The following is a 17117-nucleotide window of genomic DNA, read 5'->3' as shown; positions in this document are numbered from 1 at the left end:
GCGAAATTTCAAGTGGGAAGTCCTCGAGCATCCTCCGTGTAGCCCTGACCTTGCTCCAAGCGACTTCCATTTGTTCAGCCCTCTCAAACATCATCTTTCAGCTGAACATTTTCCCGACGATGCTGCTGTAGAAAGGGAAGCCACCGCCTGGTTCCGACACAGCCCAAAGAATTTTATGCTGCTGGTTTTCAGGGGCTTGTGAAAAGATAGGCAAGTGCCTCAGTGTACAGGGAAATTATGTTGAGAAATAAAAGCATTTTTCAAATCGGTACTCTTTTGTTTAAGTTCTATATCCATTTCTAACTTACTTATTGACTTACCCTTGTATATATATAGACACACACACACACACACACACACTGTTTAGGAGGAATTCAGTTGTTATAGGGTTTATGATGCTTCCAGTTTCAGGATTATACGTATATCATCAGTTGTAGGATGATTAATGAATGTGGAGCAATAGGTGGAATGAAAATTGTCAGGAGAAGCTTAAGTACTTTAAGAGAACCTGCCTTTGTGCCACTTTGTACACCGCAGATTTCACACAGTTCAAGCTGGGCTGCTGATTCCTTGAATATATCTTCTATTAACGTTTTACAGGTTATCAGTTTGCTACTGTGTTTTGTTGTTCCTATAACTTTTTGCCTTCCAGACATATCCTGAGCTTGTTCTGTATTGCCTCTTCACCTTCATTTTATGATTCCCTATAGGTTACCTGGAGTTTCTCTTTGTCCAGCTGCTACTGTTTTCCAGTTATTTCCACTTTGGTCTTTTTCACAATATGTCCTATAAAAACATTTAACACCTCTACTGCCATGCCCCCATTTTTTTTATTGCTAGTGGGATGGGACTAAGTCCCTTGTACTGCGGCCACTTCTGGCTTATTGTACCAGCCCCAGATGATAGGTGAGGGTAATTGTGGAGCAATTGGTGGAATGAAGATTGGCAGGGGAAACCAAAGTACTTGGACAAAACCTGCCCCAGCGCCACTTTCTCCACCACAAATCCCACTTGACCAAACCCGGGCCACCGCGTTGGGAAGCCAGCGACTAAGCGCTTGAGCTATGGCGCGGCTAAACCATGCCCCCCATACTGAGACTTCACCTGTTGGTCAACAATTTTTTTTTTTCATAAAAACTGGATTTTCAATGTACAACATTTTGAAAAGAAATTGGAGAGAACAAGGGAATACAATCCACCATGAGTATGTTTTGAATCGTTTTGGCTATGAGAAGCTACATTTAAATTTCTTTTCATTTGAATTTTACGTATCAGTAGGATAAAATGAAACTTATCTGCACAGTGACAATAGTCTGTCACTTGATGGAATTAATGCAGGCAAGGAGTAAACTTCAACCATCACTTCAGGTGAGTGGACTGACAATGAATGTTTAGACTGACTCATCCTTCCATATCTCTCTTTTCCAGATTTTGTGGTCATGCTTTTCATCAGCTTGTTCCCCTGACAAATGTCCCTCACGTAATAGAGTCAGAAAGCGGGAATCAAATGGGACAGGGCTCATTTGTGAATGTGATGACAAAGGTGCATCACAATTTTTTTTTATTGCTAGTGGCGTGGGACTAAGTCCCTTGTACTGTGGCCACTTCTGCCTCACAATTAGTTTGAGTACTTTTCAGCAGAGTCATAGCATTTGCTGATCTCCCAGCAGTCGTTATAAAGTACTCTGTCTTCTGTGATAGAACACTGTGGACTTTTGGGAGTCAACCAAAATTTTTGTATTTATATTTCCTCTCTCCCTCGTCTCCCATGTGCCCAAGCCATCTTATTCCACTTTATTTTATTATCCTAATAATATTAGCAATAAATACAAATTATGCAGCAGCTCATCATGCATTTTTCTCCAAACTACTTTCACTTCCTCTTAGGAACAAATATTCCCCTCAGCACCCTGTTCTGAAACACTCTTAGACTATGTTTTTCCTTTAATGTGAGAGGCCAAGTTTCGCATCCATACAAAACAGCAGGTAACTTTTATGGTTTTGTATATTTTAATTTTTACATTTTTAAGTAGATGGGAATATAAAAGATTCTGAATTGGATGGTAGCAAGCATTCATTGAATTTTATCTGCTCTTAGGTCTTTGTCAATACAATTTTGATTCGTCAGCATCGTTCCCACTTGCCAGAACACTTGTTTTTTTTTTAACACAGACAGTAAATATTGTACAAGGTATTGAAACTGAATAGGATGGAAGTTCAAGTTTGATTACTTCTGCAACCAAGTGGTGCCTTGTGTTGGCCAGTGTGTAGATGCTGCAGTTTGGGAACTGCTGAATTGTGTTTGTCTATATACTGTTATCCCTGACATTTCCACACCCATGATTCAACAGTTCCTTGCTCCTGTATGTGTAGCAATTTGCAAAACACTACAGACATTTAATGAGTAAGTTTAAAAAAGAAGACAAAAGTTCTTTGTGATGTGATGTCTCTGTAAATGTGGCAAGGCATATTTTTAATGGCTGTTGCTTGCACTGTTTATTTTGTCTTACTTTGCTAATGTGTGATTGAAGGGGGTTGTAAGGAGAAGGATTGCATACCACTAGGATCCTTAACACATTCATGCACCAATGCTGGGGTGTTACCTGCTGGGCCAGCCATTTGTTCCCAAACACTGAATTTTGGCTTTATTATGTTTTGAATCAGAAGTGTAAGAGAACAAACGAAAAGCAGTTGACTATTGCTGTATGTGTCTGCTCATTGAAGCTTGAAGAACCTATGCTTAAAGTTTCTGTGCATTTGAGTGAAATCTGTGGATACATCTCATCACCTGACAAACTTGTCTCTGACTGATGGTAAACATGAACTTGTCAGGTAACAGGATTGGCTGTGAATGTGTTAAAGCATTTATATGACCAGTTTTCTGTATCACATAGATTCAACGTTTCTGTACAATTACATTTATATTCTGTAAGTTTTAAGGAAACATTCTGTATGGCCTGTGCTCTTGGAGATAATAAATCTGTCTTATAGAAAAAAGTGTTCTAACAGAGGTGCATTGTACAGAGTGTTGCTAGGTTTACAGACTTTGTCATTTGATATTGTAAAAACTGCAGCACAGTGTTTTGGCTGCTGGATCTGCCCCCATTCTCAAATTTGGGGGGGGAGGGTACCTACCCAGTTTTATCACTGGGTCAAGTGAATCTGAGTCACTGGACCACTTTAAAGTTGGCTGTGTCAGACAGTAACACTTCTAACTTGCATTCAGGGGATGCCTTGCTCAAATCCCAGCCAGGACTTCAACTGTCATGATTGAGAATTTTCGTGGTTTTGTCAAGTCTCTCCAGGCAACTGCCAAGATAGTATCTCAATCCATGGCCTTTCTAATGCCTCATTCATTAATCATTGTTACCATGTGACTCTGTACAGCTGCTGACAGTGTCATTAAATTATAGATAAAAGTAACTGATATTAACTGTGTGTAATGGGTCCAACTGTGTAGGTACCTCCCCAACCTGAAGATGGGAGCAAAGACATCTCCGAAAACACTCTATTCTAGTTTTTGGAATAACGTGATGGATGATGTCCAGGAAATTGTGTTCTGGGGTGGAATGTCAACTCCGCTCTCCCCATGTATCTATATAGGTGGAGGGGTGTTCAGTTCCAGGAAGTATTAATTTTACCAGCATTCTGTTGAATTACTGATATAGCAGCGAACAAAACAGAGATGATATGAAGTGTGTCATTTTGCTAACACCTGTGCAGTTTTATAGAAAGCTTCTGTGAAGAGCCAATAACAACTGTCATGATAATTTTTTAATCAGAACAATTAGAGCCAAATATTATTAATATGATCACATAAAAAGAGGATGTAATGAGTATGGCATGTAGCATGCATGGAAAAGTAGTACATACAAGGTTTTTGGTAGAAGAGCCTGAAAGAAAGTGGCTGCTAGGAACACTTAGCTTTAGATGTAGTACAATATTAAAATGAAGCTTAAAAAATAGGATGTGAGGGTGTGAGCTGGAGTCATCTGGCCTAGAATACAGACCAACGGTGGGGCTCTTGTGAACATAGTAATGAACGTTTGGTTTCTATACAATGCTGGGACTATCTTATAGGGGCTGAGCAACTGTTGGGCTCTGAAAAAGGAATCAGTTCTATGGAGGATTGTGAGAAATTGTGATATTGCAAATTGTCATTCTGTGAAGGTAAGGAGGGTGTGTGGAGTTCTTTACAGGATGAGGAGAGTGAAGCTTCTAGTGCATTTTAGTTATGGCACTCCATTCTATTTCTATAACTATATAACTATGATTGCGGTCTTCTGGTATGTGACATCATGTAGGTTGGTAGATAGTTATCAAGACTGGAAGAACCTTTCTTCCTTCTTTGACCCTGTATATGGAAGGGGGGAGGTTCAAAAGTTGGTACCTATCTACCATGCTGCACAACATCACATACCGGAACAAAGTAATCTTTATAGTCACCAACACGAGAACCTCAGATCTCACGTAGAATTGTTCAGCTTCTCAAGAAGTTCACTGATTTCCAAATTCGCTTTTTCCTGTCACAATCTGATGTTTCTCAGTCTTGTGAGGGATAATATGTAAAGGGACACATGCCCCTACGAAGGAGAATCACTCAGTCCACTGCACGGGGAGTCACAAGTGCATGGAAAGGTTTTGGTGATGGTGTGACTCCGTCAACCGCTTCTGTGGTTGGGGGCAATGAGCTTGGTGGAATACTGAAGTTGAAGTTCTGAAGAAGTGATGCTGTGAAGAGAAACACATTGGACTTGGCCAGTGTCTCTCCCATGCACCGGTGCTTACCTGCAGACATTGTACACAACTTTCAGACACTGTACAACATTAAAAACTTGATTTTTTCGATCTAAGTCCCAACTTAAAAATATACTACCTGGTCAGGACTGTCACATGCTTCAAGGTGGTGGGGATAGATGAGTTTGGAGCAAATGCTGGAATGATGATTAACAGGGGAAAACTGCAGAAACTTAAAGAAAATCTTACTTCACTGCCAGTTTGTCAGTAATAATTCCCACATGAGGTCACCCAGGGTTGATCCTGAGTTTGTACCTTGAGATGCCTGAGTTACAGCATGACTGCTGTACAACTTTATATCCTACCAAACAGGCTAGCCTGAAGGTAACGCTGTAGTCACGTATGCAGCATGTGGTTGGTTCGAATTTCAGCTGGGACACTGGTTATTCTGTTAGAGGATTTCTATGGTGTTCCTCAGACTCTCCAAGCAAATGCTGAGATATTTACCACTTTCTTCTAAATTCCTTCCAATTTGTCATTTCATCATTTGCTCCTGTATAGTTTCAGTACTGAAAGCATCATTAATTAACATACAAAAGCCACATATATCTTAAAATTAGGAGTGCACATCATGCCACTACTGCTGTTGGATGGTAACAACTTACCAAATCCAAACGGCGTGTACTGATCAGGAATGAAAATGCTTCCCTGTGAATCTATGAAGCGGTCGGGCCGGAAGACATCAGGATCTCCCCAGATGTCTTTGTTCATGAGAGTACCATTGAAGTTGCATATGACCATGGTATCCTACAACATGAGGCAACTTCCAGTTGTCATTATATTTTTTTATTCTGATGGCAAAAGATGGTGCATATTATTATGTGTTTGGATTGGTACTAGAATTTACTTAACACTTATAACTTGTAACTACATATAACTATAAATCTGTTGCTAATCTACACACTTTACTTCTCACTATAGTGCACACTAAGTTTTACTTTGCTGTGTTTTCACCGGTCATTCCTTCATAGTGGTTTACAACAGTACAGATTCCCTTTACTGAATTCATGCTTAATGGCTCCTGTCCTCACTTGCTGGCTACCAACTTGCAACTAACTCATTGCTTTGACAGAACTCTCCACTGCAACTGACTGTCTCCTAGTCATAACTGGCTGTTTTAGGCAGTCAGTCAGTCAGTTGGTTGCTTAAATTGCTGCTGGCCTTGCCAGCACAGTCATTCTTGGCTTCAGGTCTCGTTGAGATCTGTGACCAAGATTTTTGTTCTTTCCTAAAAGAGTATGTGCTAAGAAGTGGGGGCCTCCTCTTCAATAGGGGGAGAGGTCAGTTTTTCTGTGTAGGTGCTATGTTTGATGCACCTCTTTGCAATTTGCTGGCTGCTAAACTGCTGCTGATCCTCACAGCATGATGATTCTTGATACTGAGTCCCACAGGACTCATAATCATATCTTACTGTCTGACAGCTCTGGGAGCCTTCAGTTATGTCTGGCTTACCGTCTTATTCACCCTGAGGCTCTCATTGTATAATTTCAGCATGGACCTTATAGAAAACACCAATTCCAAAAATTATGTTGTGGTGTGTATTTGATGCCTCCATACATGTTTAATTAGCCATTACCTAACAGCAGACTGTTTCTCTTGTTAAACCACTCTGTCATCACATCTCAGTATTTTAAACCATGCAGTAAATAGCATCAAATTATGACCATTGCGTGGTGCTAACCTTTGGAATGTGGTAACCCTGGAGCTCTGTGTCTTTCAAAGCTCTGTGGGGAATGCTAAACGTTCTTCCCATGAACATTCGTACTGACTCCAGCACAATGGCCTCCATGTACGGCATCCTGCAACAAGAATACTTGTCTCATCCAAAGAGCTGGTTGCAAAGTATCAGGGTAACTTACTGCATTAAAAATGAATGCTAACTTGGGTCTGTCGCTGAGGGACGGCAGTCTTTCTCGCCCTACTACAGCATCAATCTCAGCCTGGGCACGGCGCTGTACATCAGGGTAGAGCAATAGGTAGAGGAAACAGAATCCCAGTGACTTTGTGGTGGTCTCAGACCCAGCCATGAACATGTCCATGCAGATTGCCAGCAGCTGAGACTCTGGAAACAAGAACTGTCTTGCAAAAACTCATAGAAAGAAGGCAGTGGAGAAACTGATATCAAGAAGGCAGTGGTGACAAAATATCTGACTGGCATTTAGTCAAACATAATACTTAGAACTAAAAACATACCCCTAAAATAAGCGTCCTGATGAAATTTCCAGGAATGTCGGGTGGACAGTCCAGATTACAAAACAGAAATTAATCCAATCCTTGTGCCCTGTATAAGGCCTTACCATAATTCAATTTGAAGCCTTTATAAGGCAGTGCAATAAGTCTCCAGCTAGTACCTACCGTGTTTGTGATATTTTCATGTTTTACATCTTTCATAATTATAAACTCTATGTGTAAAAGGTTTGATATGTGGTACCTGAGAAGCTAGACTTCTTCTGATCTGACATAAGAATCTTCAAGTAGGCATCCATGAAGTCACGCAGTTCAGCCGGCTGGAAAGTCGCCTTGTGCTTATCCAGTTCTGCCTGTTAACAAACTGATGATACTGTGATATCTCCTAATTCAAATTACAATGCCCTCTTGTTGACACTTTGAAGGAGTAATAAAACAAGAATGAAGAAGTGTTCTGTGTGACGAACTACACAGAATTTCAAAGGCATTCATTTTTGTTATCCTTTCACAGGTATATCCAGGACATTCACATGTTCAGCAGGATCAGACTTGTGAAACTACTTTATTGTGAACAAAAGTTGAAAAGTTAATACCTCACATATGGTCATTTTAATAACATGTACATGACATGAAATATTTCTTGTTAATATTTATAACATATAAGACTTGAAATTTCGGTGACTAAGAATGATAAAATGTCGGGAAATGTGCCACATAAATTTGGAGTCCATGCCCAGTATGTCAGAGATGTAACTCGTTCCTAATGCCGAAGAGGTAGATCTCTGAAATTCCCTACTTTCGAATGTGAATTGACATGGCTTGTAACCCATGAATATCTTATGAATGTCTCTAACTTTTGAAAAATATGCTGTATTAATGTGCCTATAACAAGATAAACGTGTGTGAAGTTTATTTAGATATTTAAGTGAGGTACCAGCCCTAAGTAGAAAATACTTCAGAATTCATATTTCACTGCTGAAGTTCATTTTAATATGATAAAAAGCTTTGTATCGAAACCGCCCCCTGAAAATAGATTCAGGAATTGAATCATAACAGATAAAGAGAGATATGGCCTCACTATATGGATTCCTTTTTTAACTAAAAAGTTGCGAAATAATTCAATTACATTTCCAAGGCCTCTTAAGTAAACATATCTTTGGATTGACCTTGAGATAATGCCACACCCTTTGGTGAATGTAAAGGAACTGCTTGTAGCCGGAGAACTCAGGTGCAAGGAAGCGCAACACAGGGAACTGGCTGAAGAGGCAGCCCACCATATCAATGTTGGCAAAGAGTTCTGTGAGCAGACCCTGTAGTTTCTTCAGCTCCAGATCTGAATGGCTGAAGCGGATTCCAGCCAATATGGACCACAGAGTGTTGAGCACATACACACCAAAGGCATTATGCATTGACATCACCACACCTGCATTCTAAAATACATTTGAGAGCAATTAATATCTTATTGCATTACATGCAATTGGTGCAGTTATGTATATTCTCCATTCTCTCCCTTTTGGGAGAATGGAAAGAAAGTATTGACCCAGAAATTACTTGCAGAATAAGACAGAGAGAGTACATAAATATGTTACTGTTTGTGGATGATCAAAATGTATTACAGTGCTCTCAGGAGAAGGTACAGCATTTAGTTTATAATTTACACAGTCCAGGTGAAAAGTATAAGTTTCATATTTCAACTAAGAAAGCAGCAGTTATGGTATTCAAAGATGTCATTAATGATTGGAGCTAAAATATGTATAATTATTGATTCTAATATCTTAGAAGAGATATCTCATTTCAGTTATCTAGGAAGTAATGAAACATATAGATTATAAATGGACTTCAAGAACAGACTTATCAAACATGAAAGAATTTTTGGTATTCGGGGAAAAAACTTAAAATACTAAAGCAAGAAAAGACCAGTTAAAATATTACGTTGCAGTAAGACTAACAACTTTTCTATATGGAAATAAATCTTGTACAATTAAAGCAAGGGACATAAACAGATCAGTCGGCAGAGACAGGATGCTTAAGAACAGATAAAGGCCACACTAGAGTAGGCCATATTAGCATAGAAATTGTTAGAAATATAAAGGTAAAAGGTAAAGTTGTCCTTGTGCTAAATTAATTAAGCACCATTCCATGAAGATATATTGGGGAGTGGAGGTATATATCCACATGAAGGTTTCAAAAAAGAACTGAAAATTTAGTCAGTGTAAAATAAAGTACATGAACACAGACAGAAGTGAATAAAGCATTTGGATGAAATTACTGATAAAATAATACCAAAGTAAATTCTGCGGTATCATATAAACTAAGAAAGACTTTGGAAAAGATGGAATGAATTTGTAAAGTCATAAGCCTGATAGCATGTATCACGAATTGAAGACGGGGAGGTAGGAGGAGGAGGGGGAGAGTATCTTTTTACTTCGGTCTACATACTATAACACTGAAACTTTTTTATTGTTATAGCTTTCATTAATGGTGTCATTTAGCTTTCCTCAGTTGGAAGGAATATAAGAGATGGACCAAACAATGTAGAACTCCTTCTATCCTATAGCAACTTTACCCTTAAATGGTACATGTGGTTTTCACAAACAATTTTCTGTAAATGAATTGTTACATATAATCCTTATAGTTCTTGTATAAGGCATGCTACTACCAAACAAGAATTGTAAGAACTTATAATGCCAGCTTTCTTTAAAATTTTCCAATGTACAAGGCTGTCAAGAACTATAAATGGATTATACCATTTATGATTAATTTGTGTGCATAATTTCCATTAGTACAAACTGTGTGAAATTTATCAGAAATAATATCAAGGATTTCCAACATCAATATGCTTGTAATTACTTATATACAAACAATGCATTTGTGATATGTCAAAATACAAAATTTCTTTTGCCAGAATTTAGTCCATTAGTTGTCCTTATCAAACGAAAAACTAATCATAGATTAGATATTACTGTAGTGCTGTTGGTTTAAGAACCTAACTTCTTTACTCTGTAACCAACCAAATTCTGGGTTAGAAGTGAAGCCCCCAGAATAAAGATCCAGTATGTGATAATGTACTCCCTGGTCAGGGCTATCACATACCTCAGGGGGCAGTAATAGATGAGCATGGACCATTGGTGGAATGATGATTAGAAGAGAAAAACAGAAGAAACTTGGAGTAAAACCTGTTCCATTGCCACTTTGTGCAACACCTATCTCACATAAAGTCACCTTGGATCGAACCTGAGACTGCGTTGTGAGATGCCAGAGAATAACTATCTGAGCTGTGCAGAAAAAGAGACCAAAGAAAGTTGTACTTTTTGTCAATGATCTATTATGACATAAAATTTAAGGTCCCAATGTCAAGAACAATATTTTTTACTTCCTTGGAAAGTCTCTCAGTTGCTATGTTATTATTATTGGCAGTAGCAGATGAAAAAGTGCAAAGGAGGGGTGACCACTTATTATCTTCTGGCAACAATAGAGCCATCCTCCCCACCTGGAAGCCCTCCAGTCTTTTTTGGAACGCTTGGACAAGTTGCCTAGCCTCTTCCTCCACTAGTTCTGCCATGGTGCGACGCCCAAAACCAAACTCCTTGAGATGTCGCAGCACAAAGCGACGCTGCTCCTGCCAGAACTCCTCATCCGTCAGCAACACACCTATGACAATCAATGTATGTCTTCATTCACTGGGGCTTATGCCTGTTGCTGAACAGCAGATGCTAATTTTATAGAATTTAATCTCATCTCATGCTTGCGGTTATTTAGGACACACCTCATTCACTTACATCGTACTTCATGTATTGGAAGGAGATGATATTGAAGCTTCTTCGTAAAACAGCCAATCTGTCCACTATGAGCTTATATTGTACTTAGGCAGCACCATAGCTCAGGCAGCTAGTCACTGGATTTCCATTGCAGTGACCTGGGTTCGAGCTTAGGTCAGGTGATGTGGGATTTGTAGTGGACAAAATGGCACTGGGACAGGTTTTCTCCAAGTACTTTGTTTTCCCCTGCCAATTCTCATTCAACCGATTGCTCCACATTCATCATCTATTATCCGAGGCTCATACAATAGGCCAGACAATGGCCGCAGTAACAAATGGACTCAATCTCACCCCATGAGAAAATAAATAATATAGTGTACTTTCACCTTCATTTACCCCATATCTCAAAGTAGGAATCATGATATCTACCGCAAATGTGAGGTTCTTACAATTGTGAATACGAAGATACTGTATTCCAGGATGTAAGACCATGTAATCTGATATATACATACCAATTCTTTAGAGGAGGCTGCTTCATCCATCTTCAGCATGTGTGTGAAAAGCGGCCTCCATAGTCTAGGGGTAACGTTCCCACCTCGTGACTCAAGATACGTGGGTTCAAACCTGGCGGAGGTTGTGGAATTTTTAAGGGTGGAAAAATTCAGGGAACAAGTCCTCCGGGATGGACTTCAAGCCATGGGTCCCGTGTCGTAGCTTTATGGCACGTAAAAGAACCTCATGTCCCAAGGGGACCACTGAGCCAAATTCAGGACATTTCCTGCCCAACAGTAGTCTCTAACGCCTCTGATAGATGGGGAAAGCATCGAGATACCACTGAGCCGGTAGAGGCCGAACTCGCTGAGTCGGGACTGATGGCACGCACCAGTACCGGTAGGGAATAGAGACTGGTAAATATCATAGGGGGATGCACAATGGACCAACAGTTGGTCTAAGTGCATGGGGAAACCCACCCTTTCCAAATACAATACAATACAATGGGTGTGAAAAGCACAGAAGATAAAATGGTCACTGACAGTGAGAAGTGAGAAGAAGGGCTTAGGATATGAACCAATGGGAGTGTGTATAAATCTCTTAATATAACAACATGTCCTAATGGATTCTCACTCACCTCTTCGTTTACCCCATGTTCTGGTCTCGTAGAAGAGACCCTGAGGCCTGCCATCAAACTCCTCACGTGACAGCATTTCCTTGATGGCTTCATAACCACAGAGGACAACTTGTCGGTCCTTGCCCACTCGAAGCCCCACCACTGGGCCATAGCAATTTGCCAACTCGGCAGTAGCACGGTACAGGTAGCCTGTTTGCTTGCGTAACCTGTTCACATGGAGGGCGCTCCCCAGCACTGGCACCCATGGTGGACCTAAGGCAAAACATCAACTTCTCTTGTTACCAGTAGCATGTCAACCATTTGAATCATGAAGTTCATCTACGTAATATTTACAAATGTGTTTCTTAAATCACTGAAAAGACACTGTGTCTCCACTGCAAAGACTAATCAGTTAATTCTTTTTAGAAGAATAATCAGTGTTTATTCTGAGAATCATATGAAACACATTGATACACTCTGCAGGCAAAATACAGTTTTTAAACATTTGAGCAGTGATGCACACAGTAACCACTGTGTTTTAAAAGGTTAAAAAAAGACAAGAGTATTGAATTGATTTATTACATGACCAGTGTCTGTGTATGTACCTCTAAACTTTGTTCTGTATCACAGTCAACATACCTGGAGGGAAGTTCTTTGGTTTCTTTGTGTCATAGTAAACAAAGAGTCCCAGTATAATGACAAAGAGCAGCAGCACAAGCCACATCCTGCAACACAGGGCACAGGTATGACAGTTACAATTAGAAATAAATACAGAATAACACAACTGTGACATAACAACTTTGATTATTGATTAATAATATTGATTTTGTTACCATCACAATTGTGTTATGGCAAGGCATGAAGCTGACAGCTCACCTCTATCTAGTTCCAAGGTCAAGACTAGTGGAGCTATACCTCCACTCCCTCATATGTCTTTGTGGCTTGGTGCTTAATTAATTAAGCACAGGGACTTCCCTCCTCATGGCTGTGTTTCTCTCTGTCCCAAGTAAGGCCGTCAAATTCCTTGTTATTTGTTTCTTCTGTTTTGCAGTGACTCTATAATCTCCTTGGATAGTACATAATTTGTCAACCATCAAATTAATACCATTTCATTCCCCTGGACTCAAACATACTCACTTCTAAAATTTAAAACTGTGGAAATGATTTACTTGTGTGAATAATTCTTGCACCATGTTGAAATATGTGTTAGTGTGGTGACATTCATTCTGAAATCACTGAGGTTAGATATCTTTCTCCATCATTCAAATCCATATCTGATATTCTTAGTCAGAACTGCAAATATGAAATAATTTTATCAATTCAGGACTCATTAACTGATTTACATTTCACAACATTTGTGCAAAAGTTGTAGAGAAAAAAGAAGTGTCACAAGTTTTGTGGCTTTCAAGATAACGAAACAAGGGAGCACATGTCTCAGAATGTTTATGCTATGTCTACATGTCCTAACTTGCTAAAAATCAAATTTTTAATCCGAGACAAGAATATGACATGAAATTGCTGGATCTGAGGTACTATCTCCTGGGATGTAATGCTGTGTAGTCCCATACAAATCCACTCTTGTTTCAAAAGACCACATCCTCTCCTTCTTCAAGTGCAAGTTGTAAGTCAAGCATGAAACCAGTAAGAAGCAGGCTTCAAGCAGTTCTCTGTTTCCTCCTGGTTACTTGCTTGGTTAACCTTACGAACCTGAAGATGGAGGCAGTACGTTCCTCCGAAAAGTCGGTCCACATCGGGCTACGCGACATTACATCCCAGAAGACAGTACCCTTCAAATATATTACAATTTTTATGTTTCGCTTTTGATATTGTGATCGTGTCTGTCCTTTGGTGAAGGTCAGACCGCGCTACGTGATTCACCTAAAGAAAGTTGTGTGCGGGTGAAAACACGGTCTTTATAGAAAAGAAAGTTCTAGAGAGAGAGAGAAAAAAGAAATACAAGTCATCGGCTTCCGCTTCAGGGCTGGACGCTTTAGAAAATGGGTAAATATGCCTCACATCTTACGTAAAGGAGCTGTACCACTACGAACCCGGCTCTAGGAATTTTATATTGGCTTTTGTTGTTTTTCTTCTACTTAAAGGGTTAGGTTCTCTGGTCTGCCCCGTCTTCAACTGAATTCATCTTATCATCTTGTTTTGGCCGACGTGTATATCTGTGTCCTTCCGGTTTAAAATTTAATGTTATCTTTGGTAATCTATTTTCGTCAATTCTAAAAATGTATTCATACCATTACTCTTTTTGCTTCTCGATTTCCTCGTCCAGACTGTGAATGTTTAATTACTTCTGCATGCGTAATAAAATTAAATACCAAAGGAACCACAACGGGCAATCAAGATTACAACCAAATTTCACGCTTTGATTGGGCGAAGTTCATGACGAGCGAACGTTCCACTTTTCGTTAAATTATTTCAGTTCTACTGGACCAAACCGCAGCTGCGTCAGGGTCTTTAAGTCTCCTGTAATAAAAGAGGTGTATCTAGGGTTCGCCCTTTATTTCAGTCCCGAATTCTTGTATGTCCCATTCGTATCCATGTACCCCATGAACTTGCGCTTATGCGAACAGCAAGAATTACAAGAGAGCCTGCACGCATTTATGCTTGGTCACATCATCTGCAGATTCTATACAAACGCGATAGCTTTGCTGTCTCTTGTTATGTGGATATTACGGCATCAAATTAATTAATATTTACGACCTCTTGAATTGATACCTCCAAGAAGACCGTAAGTTATATATGAGTAAATTCTACCCGTATGCCACCTGTTGATTTTAAGTGCATTCAGCAACAATATATGCTTGTGCCACTTCAAATTTCACTCGGAAGTTTGTCTGTTCTCCATTTTCGAAGTTCTGTAAAGACTATATTTTAAGGAACAATGCAACCATCACGTGTAACAGGCTTTTACTCAAATATTTATTAAATAGAATCGTCTTACATGTTTCGGTCCTAAAGGGCCACCATAAGAGGCTTCGTGTAATAAAAGGCGGTTGCTTACGTGTACATTTGAAATTGTCTGAAAGTCTTACAGTTGTACTACAGTTCTTCTGGGTACAACAAGAATATATTGTACTTGTTGTGGTTGCCCTGTTTTCAGGAATGTGCTATTTAATTTTTTAAACCTTTCTTTGTTTGGTTTTCTTCTTAATATGTTAATATGTAGAAAGGGCACAGGTACTTCTCAGAAACACCACACACGTTTCTACAAATAACGCTCGAGCAAAATACACTTATAAATCTATATGTGACGTTTTATGAAACTAAATTCATAAGTTCTTTACACATTCATTTTACTGATTATCGGGGGTTTCCGATTAACTTGGAAAATTAATATTCCATCCACCCCGCATAGTCGGGAGTATATTGTAATATCTTAAATGAAACAAAGGAATTACATCACCATCTTCATTCATGTTACAGGAAGTTAGCATATTGTCTAATGGCGGCCTTCGTGTTAGAAGGTATGCAAAAATGCCCTATAAAGTTTTTTCTTAACAATAATCCGTTTTCTAGCCTACTTTCCTTATTTTGCAAAAAGCAAAAGTATCTTTATGTAATCACCATGCTGCCTGTGTGTCTGTGAACCCCCCTCCAACTGCTTTTGAATACCTTAACTAATATTTACGAAACTCGGCACGTATATCCTGACACCTGAGCACGCTTCAGAGGAGTACTTCATAAATCCCTCCCACCAGCCTCTCTGTGTGCTTATCTCCCTTATCGCTGCTATGCAACAGCCTACTATATACGTTCCCGCGGCAACGACTACACGAAGCAAAGAAGAATTGCTGGACTCGTCATTTATACGCCATTCGTGTCGTATCAAAGAAGATTCTGTGTGTGTCTGTGTAACCCCTTCTCGTTGCAAGGTAATAGCTCGGTAAACACGTTCCCGCGGCAACGAAGAATTGTTGGAGGTGTCGTTTTGTATGCGGCCCATGTCGTATCAAAGGAAAATAAGCGATTAGTTCTTCCCAACACTCCTTGTTGTCCACCATAAAGTACTCGGGATTACCTGTTGCGAGACACAAATGTCAGTAGTGTGCTGGGCCGGAAGAAAGCGGCAGTTTGGTCACCCCTGGCGAGCCAAAACGCGAGAAATAAGTGAAAGTGATCTGCCTCGTGCCTCGCATGAAAGTGAGATGATGAACCGACCGGCTGTCGAACTCTGGTGTGTTGCGTTTCTGTCCCAAGAGCCTGTTACGTTACTGCGGCTTGGCATCTCTTTGTGATGGTCACGTCGGCCGCCGCCCCGCGAGGCTGTTAACGCTGCTTGAACTTTCTCCGGACGTAATCAGGCGTAACACTCCCTGGGCAACATTTCCACGTGCGGATGTCCGAAACCGACGGCTTCAAACAGATTTTTCCGTAAACACATTCTCGAAAAAGCGCCAGGTTAGCAGAGCCAGTAAAGTTGAAGTTGTCCCTGTGCTTAATTACTTAAGCACCACGCCATTAAGACGAATGGGTGAGTGGAGGTATAGCTCCACCATTCTAGATCTCGGCATTAGATGGAGGTGATGGGTCAGCTTCAAACCACGGCCGCTTTACCCCCACGGAAAGAGCCCCGGTACCCATTGGACGGGAGACTGGGTGGGCCTCAGGGCCGGTCTGGACACTGTGGAGAAGAGAAAAATCTCTTGACTCTGCCGGGAATCGATCTCCAGCCTACCCATAGCCCGTCGTTATGCCGACTTAGCTATTCCGGCTTCAAAATCAGTCAGTACAGTGACTGAACTACGGACTGAACACCCGAGGTATCGGGTTTAATTCCTGGCAGAGACAGGAGACTGTCATCTGTTCTGCACCGTCCAGACTGGCTGTGGGGTTCACCCACCCTCCAATCCAATTTCCCCGGAAATAATGTGGTCTGGGCGTGAAACTGGCTACTCGTCTCCATCTAGAGCCGATGTTAAGAATGCGTTGAGCTTCACCTTCACACCCCCCTACGCCTTCATGTCATTATGCTTAATTAAGCATAGGGACGACTGAAACTTTTACCGTGCGTTTTAAAGAGCCGCATTTATCCTTCGAAAAATGAAGAGAGAGAAGGGGGAGACATACAGAGCTGTGGGGGGGGGGGGATCAGAAGAACATACAGTATCAGGCCGATGGAATGCCTGGGTAGTACCTCGATTAGACTACAACTGCTTCCTCCAAATTCCTTACCAATTCATCATCCATACATCATCCTACTGTTCAATGCTACATAGTCTAGATACTGACAGCGCTGTCTAAAGCCTGTGCAGTGC

At 40.4% G+C, this 17117-nt stretch overlaps 1 protein-coding gene across 1 annotated transcript; it reads right to left on the bottom strand.

Annotated features, from left to right (window-relative positions):
* Positions 1 to 2155: 2155 nt before the first annotated feature.
* On the bottom strand, positions 2156 to 12574 carry LOC111862850 (probable cytochrome P450 303a1). Its single transcript, XM_023848603.1, has 9 exons — positions 12490 to 12574; positions 11872 to 12123; positions 10475 to 10635; positions 8151 to 8414; positions 7229 to 7337; positions 6679 to 6859; positions 6479 to 6596; positions 5403 to 5544; positions 2156 to 4788 (listed from the first exon to the last, which is right to left on the bottom strand). The coding sequence occupies exons 1-9, from the start codon at positions 12572 to 12574 to the stop codon at positions 4601 to 4603; spliced, it is 1500 nt and encodes a 499-aa protein (XP_023704371.1). The 3' UTR covers positions 2156 to 4600.
* Positions 12575 to 17117: the final 4543 nt, after the last annotated feature.

This window comes from Cryptotermes secundus, unplaced genomic scaffold, assembly GCF_002891405.2.
Source record: "Cryptotermes secundus unplaced genomic scaffold, Csec_1.0 scaffold462, whole genome shotgun sequence".
NCBI lineage: Eukaryota > Metazoa > Arthropoda > Insecta > Blattodea > Kalotermitidae > Cryptotermes > Cryptotermes secundus.
Note: the sequence above shows the minus strand (reverse complement) of the source record. Positions and strands in the feature narration are given on the sequence as shown.

What these genes read in the sequence shown, in the direction of transcription:
- LOC111862850 (XM_023848603.1), bottom strand. Translation starts at nt 12,574, where the DNA reads ATGTGGCTTGTGCTGCTGCTCTTTGTCATTATACTGGGACTCTTTGTT. An exon ending in AACATGGGGTAAACGAAGAG is followed by an intron (nt 10,636 to 11,871) that starts GTGAGTGAGAAT and finishes TGATTGTCATAG; the next exon opens with GTGTGTTGCTGACGGATGAG. An exon ending in AGGGTTACCACATTCCAAAG is followed by an intron (nt 5,545 to 6,478) that starts GTTAGCACCACG and finishes CTCATGTTGTAG; the next exon opens with GATACCATGGTCATATGCAA.